The sequence below is a fragment of the Lipotes vexillifer genome, unplaced genomic scaffold (assembly GCF_000442215.2).
Source record: "Lipotes vexillifer unplaced genomic scaffold, Lipotes_vexillifer_v1.1 scaffold232, whole genome shotgun sequence".
NCBI classification, from domain to species: Eukaryota; Metazoa; Chordata; class Mammalia; order Artiodactyla; family Lipotidae; genus Lipotes; species Lipotes vexillifer.
This window is the reverse complement of record NW_006793997.1, coordinates 62,801-69,745: the sequence shown is the minus strand read 5'-3', so window position 1 is coordinate 69,745 and position 6,945 is coordinate 62,801. Positions and strand designations below refer to the sequence as shown.

Here is a 6,945-nt window from a genome sequence, read left to right as displayed (position 1 = left end):
ATCACCTGACTGAAATGAATGTTACAAACCAGCGGCATGAGTCAGAATGACCTCCTAATATGTCCACGTCCTAATCCCCAGAACCTGTGAATGTTACCTTACGTGGCAAAAAGGACTTTGTGGGCATGATTAAGCTCAGTATCTTGAGATGAGGTTACCTGGGCAAGCCCAGTGCTATCTCAGTGGCACTTATGAGAGAGATGCAAGAAGAATTAGAGGAAGTAGGAGAAGTGAGGATGGAAGCAAAAGGCCAGAGTTCTTTGAAGAAGGAACCATGAATGCAGGCAGCCACTAGAAGCTAGAGAAACAAGGTAGTACTGCGAGCCCTCACGGCTATGGCTTTTTAAAAGATCACTTTAGCAGCTTTAGGGAATATGGATTTTGTGTAACGTGTGTGGGGCATGGAGGTGCAGAGCGGCAGTAGAGGGACCAATTAGAAGACCTCTGTGGCTGAGACTGGTGGGTGGAGATGGAGGGCAGTGGGAGGAGTCTTGTGTTTGGGTAGAGTTACTTTTATAGTGATAAAAGGAAAGAGGGACGTTGAGGGTTGGCCCAGGATATGGCTGCTTAAGAGAGTGGGTCATTTTTGAGATGTGAAAGACTGAGGACAGATCTGGAATTGAATCTCTTTCTTACTGTGCTAAAATGAAATGTAAAAAGATCAATCCACCTCTTTGAAAGCATCAGCCACCCTCTGGGGACCCCAACCTGATGGTGGTAGTGTGTGCATAGTGGTTAAATGCATGGTCTGTGGAGTGAAATTGCCTAGGATCATATTTCAAGGGCTTTCTAGCTGTGTGATCCTGCCTGGTTGCTTAACTTGTCTTTGCCTCGGTTTCCTCATCTGTAAAATGGGGATCATGAAACCTAGCTCCCAGTGAGGTTGTGAGAACTAAGCAAATGCCCACCATGTTGTAAACACTCATTAAATGTTGCTCTTATGGCTTCCCTTGCAGCCCTATGTGAATTCCAGGCCAAACAACTCTTCTAAGGCAGCACCAGCCAGGAAAAAGAGGTAATGAATAAAACAGGGCCAAAGACATTCAGGGGCTTTTATTATCCAGCCTCCACCCACCTACCACAACTACATATAATTTTATTTGGAGTAGATCCACTCAGAAAATGATGCCAGGACCTGGAAAATGGGCACGCTCTCTCCTGGTTTTGGAGAGGCTACAGTTCTTCCTTCACTCTTGGCTTCTCCTGTCCTGGAGGTCCCTCTGGCTCAGCTACCTTTTCCTCCTCCTCAGCCATTTCTTTCTGCCCAGCTGGCCCTTCCAGCTTGGTCAAGTTCTCCAACTCAGGCAACTTCTGTTCTGGTAGCACTTTCTTCGTAAAAGGTACCTCCTTTTCCTCAACTAATGCCTCCTTTTCTGTCACTTCACTTGGCTCAACAGACAGTAGCTATTCAAGAAAAGAAGAGTGGGAGGGACAGAGGGAAGAAGATGGAAAAAGAAGCAAGAGGCAAGAATTATGCGATAATTATTGTAATTGCCAGGCTGCCTTTCTCTGCTCTGTGCCCGCAGTGGCGGCTGTCCCAGGCCTGGCTACTGAGATCCATTCCCGGACATTTGCTAGGACTAAAGAATAGGTACTGGGCTTCCCTGGTGGCGCAGTGGTTGAGAGTCCGCCTGCCGATGCAGGGGACACGGGTTCGTGCCCCGGTCCGGGAAGATCCCACGTGCTGCGGAGCGGCTGGGCCCGTGAGCCATGGCCGCTGAGCCTGCGCATCCGGAGCCTGTGCTCCACAACGGGAGAGGCCACAACAGTGAGAGGCCCACGTACCGCAAAAAAAACAAAAACAAAAACAAAAAAAAAGAATAGGTACTTTCTTTCCAAGCTGAGAGGGTGTTAGCTGAGAACTGTGGAGCAGTCTCCGTGGGGAAATGCCTACTTGGGAATGAAGCCAACACAGAGGAAAACAGAGATGGGGAGACAGAAAACAACTTTGAGCTTCAGGATCCACCCACATCTGACGTTCTCCCAGTTACAGGGGATAAATTCCCATTGCTGCTTATGCCAAAGAGTACTGTGGTTTCTGACATTTGCAACTGAAAGGGTCCTAACTAATACAGATAACACCTTCCAGCAGATGGCCTCACTGAGCATGAACAGCCCAGTTACAGGGGATAAATTCCCATTGCTGCTTATGCCAAAGAGTACTGTGGTTTCTGACATTTGCAACTGAAAGGGTCCTAACTAATACAGATAACACCTTCCAGCAGATGGCCTCACTGAGGCATGAACAGAATTAGGAAAGAGTGGAGATTGTAGAATGATGCCGGAGGGCAAGAGCCCATCAAGACATGAGGTTACCCAGTCAGGAACAGTGGACCCAGGGAAGCAGCCTTAGGAGCCGTGTGAGACTTCAGAGCGTTTGCCTGTCTCAGTGTTTCTCAACTCCACCTTTCTGGTAGTAGGTGTCCTTGAAATAAAGTCATCCAAACCGGATTCATCCTCCATTCTCTCCAAAGTGCACAAGATTATGGAAATCTTGGTACCCTCTTTCCTAGTCCATTCAGTTCCTGATGGTTCTGTGTGGGACAGAATAAACTAGGGTACTGCTGTTTCGCCTTACCTCATCTTCGTCCTCTGTCTGGATCTCGATTTGACTTTCCAGGAAGTCAGAAAAGCCCTTCAGGGTATGTTCGCCCTTATATAGTACAGCCTAGGAAGAAAATGGAGCAGGGTCGAAATGGTAGCCCCTTCTTGCAAAATACTCAGGGATTGCTCCACAGGGAGATCCAGAGTCAAATTCCTAACAACCTAAGCGCAGTAAGCAAGTTCCTTAACTGCTCTGAGCCTCCATTACCATGGTTCTAACATAAGCATAATGAAATGTCCTCCATCATAGGGCTGCAATGTAGTGGTTCAGAGCAAGAATTTTGGAGCCACTCTATTGGGGCTCAACCCCTGGCTTCAGCACTTAGCAGTGTAGTCTGGTTGCTTAACCTCTCTATGGCTCAGTTTCCTTAACTGTAATATGACGATAAAAACAGTCCCTACCTCATGGTGTTGTTATAAGGATTTAATGAGTTACTATATGAAAAGCCCTTAAAACAATGCCCGACTCATAGTCTGCACTATATATATTTGCTATTTATTCTATATTCTATATATATTCTATTATATATTCTTATTATTATTACTAAAGAATAAGAATAGTTATTTTACAAAGTGTCTGGCCTATGTTCTTGCTTAGCCATCACTAGCTTCCTTTCCTCTTTCAGTCTTTAAGAAGATTAGGAAACTGCTTACTGCCCTCTGGCTGTCCAAACTCCTTTTCAGATAACTGAACATCTGTGCCAGGTCCAGCCTTTCAATCTAGGCACGTGCATCTTTTGCACCAGGAGGATGACATCTCTCTCACCTTTCTCTGGCCAACCTTCTGCCTATGCCCTTGTCCATGTTATACTTCCCACCTATAATTCACACCCTTCTGATTTAAATCCCCACCGTTCTTCAAAGTCTCATGGCTGCATGAAGACTTCCAGCCATATCTGTCCTCCAGTATGTGCCCTATCCACTTCCAGTTGCATTTGGAGATGAGCCCGTATCCTGACCTTTCCTCCACACTCAGTCATACTCTTCTTAGGAGCAGGGACTTTGGCTTGTGATTCTTTGATTGACATTCTTCCCCACGTGCCAAAGTGGCACGAAGAATGTGTTGCATGAACACTGGTGATGTTCGATGACTCCAATACCAAAGTGTAAAATACTTAATTGTCTCTATTACACATTCTTTCTTCATCTGATAGCACTCCAGCCCCAATACTCACACGGTGACTCCCCCGACCTTATTCCGTATAGTCTGAATCAGGCTCAGCCCTAATACCAGAGGGAACCACTTGACCTAGGCCTGACCATCAAAACACCCACATCGCCTTGACCACAATGACTGGGTCGGGGGGACCCAATCAGACTGAGTCTTGGGACTTTTGTGAAAGCTAATGGAAAACACTCTCTAACTTGAATATGAGAAGATAGTAAGGGCTGGAGCTGAGAATGAAGCTGATTTGGTAAAAGGCAGAGCTGGAGACAGGGAGAGACTGAGTTCATGACAATAATGTAACATTTCCAGTTACGTGACTCCCAAGAGCCCCTTACTTGTTGAGAGTCAGTGGGGAAGAGCCTGAAGACGGGGTACCGGTCCAGATACGTCAGCTGAATATCATTTGCTGTGATGTCGATCTTGGCGATGGTGACTGTGGAGTGGTTTTGATACTTTCTACCCAACTCTTCCAACACTGGGAACAGCGCCCTGCACTTCTGGGACCAGGGTGCATCTGGAAGAGAAGGGCCGTCACTCAAGCTCACGCTAATAAAGACCCTGAAAGCCATACTCCCACGTAGACACGGTCACTGTGTTCCACTAATGGTCTGTTGCCATGCAAATTGCAGCCCCACTCTCTTCTAATAGTATGTTAGGTTATTTTACATTTCAACCATAGTACCTGATCATCATTAACTAAATTAGAAAAAACATAATAACCTAGCCCCCTTCCATTCAGACACTAAAACTTTTTACATGTTGGGACATTTTCTTCTGTTCTCTGAAAATTTTCCTTTCCACTCCAGCTGAAGAGGAAAACCAAGAAAAATATTTATGATAGATGATTCCTCATGTTCTGCCAGAAAGTGTGTGTGTGTGTGTGTGTGTGTGTGTGAGAGAGAGAGATAGCATGAGAGTTTTCCAACAGAGGTTAAGCTCACAGCTTAAGGTCATTTAGTTAATTAAGCAGAGGAAGTGGGATTTGCAGACAGGTTGTTTTGAGAGAATTTATGACCATGGTATCACACTGCCTTTCAGTCCCGTGGTTGTGACAAGTACAACTACCCCTGGGAAGGGGACACTGGACTTCCCCCTTGAGCTCTTGTGTGTGGCCCAGTCACGGGGACCTATGGAGAAAAATCTGGGACCAGCTCCAACATGGAAGGGAAACAACCTTGCCTGCTTGTTCCATTAAAATTTCTAGCTCTGTGGGAGGAGTGGCGTCAAAGGCCCTGGTTATTACACTTGGATGATCAGCCCTCCATTTACAAACCAAGTGCTTCTGTGACCATCTGCTCTCCCAGCTGAATCCCTGAATCTCCCTCGGAGCCCAATGGGCCCTGGGTTGGAACACGAGGGGGCCTAATGGCGGCGGTCCCAGGGAGCCAATCTGACAGCCCTGCTTCCAAGAAAATGAAGCTGCTTTTGCTTTTTACCAGAACTAAGTGGGTATTCTCATGACTCCCAGTGTCAGTGAGTACAGAAAGGCCTCCCTAGCCTCTCACTTAAAGGCAAGCAGATCATGGTTATTCAGCCATGCAGACTTTAAACACCTGGCTCTGTGGATGAGCATCCATTTTAATGAGATTTTTAAAGGCCTGCATGATGTAATCCAGCCCTTGTTTCACCCTCCAGGCAATGATGGCTTCGGAAGTGGATGTGAACTTTTTGCCTTGCAATTTACTTACTATGTGACCTGGGGTAAGGTAATTAACTTCTCTGAGGCTTGGTTCCCTGATCTGTATCATGGGGAAATCCACTGGACCTTCCTAAGAGGCTTGTTTAGAGGAGGAAATGAGAGCAGGTGTATAAACTGCAAACTCATAAGTGCACAATAAATGGTAACTCCTCCTGTTAAGTAAAAGAGATGTCTGAAGTCACTGCATTACCACCCTTCTCTGTGTCTCAGGGTGGAAGAGAAGGTCCCTGGCTTTGGCTCTCGCATGCAAATCAGAAGCAGTGAGGGAAGGGCAGTAGTTCCTGGCTGAGCACTGGAAACAATTACAACAGGGAAAATAATAGCAATGATACCTGTCATTTATCAAATGCTTACAAGATGCCAGACACTGTTGCAAGTCTTTTACATGCGTGATGTGGGTCTTCAGTTTGGCTGCACCAACTCAGGTATGTTAAGTATGGGCCATTTGATAAGTTACTTAACTTACACTGGTCACTTGTACAGCAGTTACTAGAGTAGGCACTGGATTCAGGCTGACTAGGTTCCAATCCCTTACTTAAGTTCACATACTAGCTGCCTGACTCTAGTAAAGTTTCCTTACTTCCCTGGGACTCTGTTTACTCATCTGTAAGGTGGGAGCAATAAAGTAGCCACTTTCAAAAGTAAGGTGTGAGGGTTAAATGAGATACACAGGCCTGGTTTATCTAGCATTCAATCAGCCATCAGCATTACTGTTGTTACAAATAGTCGCAGGCCTGATTATGAGAAGGTATTCCACACATTCCAAGAATTTGATTTGCAGGGAGAGTTGCTTTGTAGCTGATAGCATCTTTTTTTTTTAACATCTTTATTGGAGTATAATTGCTTTACAATGGTGTGTTAGTTTCTGCTTTATAACAGTGAATCAGCTATGCATACACATATATCCCCATATCTCCTCCCTCTTGGGTCTCCCTCCCACCCTCCCTATCCCAGCACTCTAGGGGGACCCAAAGCACCGAGCTGATCTCCCTGTGCTATGTGGCTGCTTCCCATGGAATCTAAAAAAAAAAAAAAAAATGGTTCTGAAGAACCTAGGGGCAGGACATGAATAAAGACACTGATAGCATCTTGATCCAAACTCTTTGGATGTCTGAAGACCATTCTTGGCATGGTGCTTTGATAGATTTTGGAGATTCTGGTACCCAAGAATTCAGGAGCTACACTGAAAAGTAATGTTGAAGCCACTGCCTCCAATGGCCTCTGCAGAGATACTTACAGAACATCACAAATACGTCCCTTTCCTTGTCAAAGACAATGACATTGAAGTTCTTCCCAACAAGCTGCTTAACCGGCCCCCGGTCCCAATATTTTGGAATTTCTTCACTGGATTGATGTTTCTAGAAAGCAAATTTGAGAGATTTTAACGGTCTCCAGAAAGGGTTTGGTGTTTGGGGCTCCCCACCCTGACTGGAAACAATGGAAGACTTTCTCCTGTTCTTACAACCGCCTTGGG

At 45.7% G+C, this 6,945-nt stretch overlaps 1 protein-coding gene across 1 annotated transcript in view; it reads right to left on the bottom strand.

Annotated features, from left to right (window-relative positions):
- Window positions 1–1,173: 1,173 nt before the first annotated feature.
- PDILT (protein disulfide isomerase like, testis expressed) overlaps window positions 1,174–6,945 on the bottom strand; it is a 24,446-nt gene continuing 18,674 nt past the window's right edge. The window contains exons 8-11 of the mRNA XM_007466965.1: window positions 6,709–6,829; window positions 4,108–4,286; window positions 2,579–2,668; window positions 1,174–1,404 (exon numbers count right to left, since the gene is read on the bottom strand). Coding sequence (XP_007467027.1) covers window positions 1,174–1,404; window positions 2,579–2,668; window positions 4,108–4,286; window positions 6,709–6,829 — 621 coding nt within the window. The remainder of the gene's footprint in view (window positions 1,405–2,578; window positions 2,669–4,107; window positions 4,287–6,708; window positions 6,830–6,945) is intronic.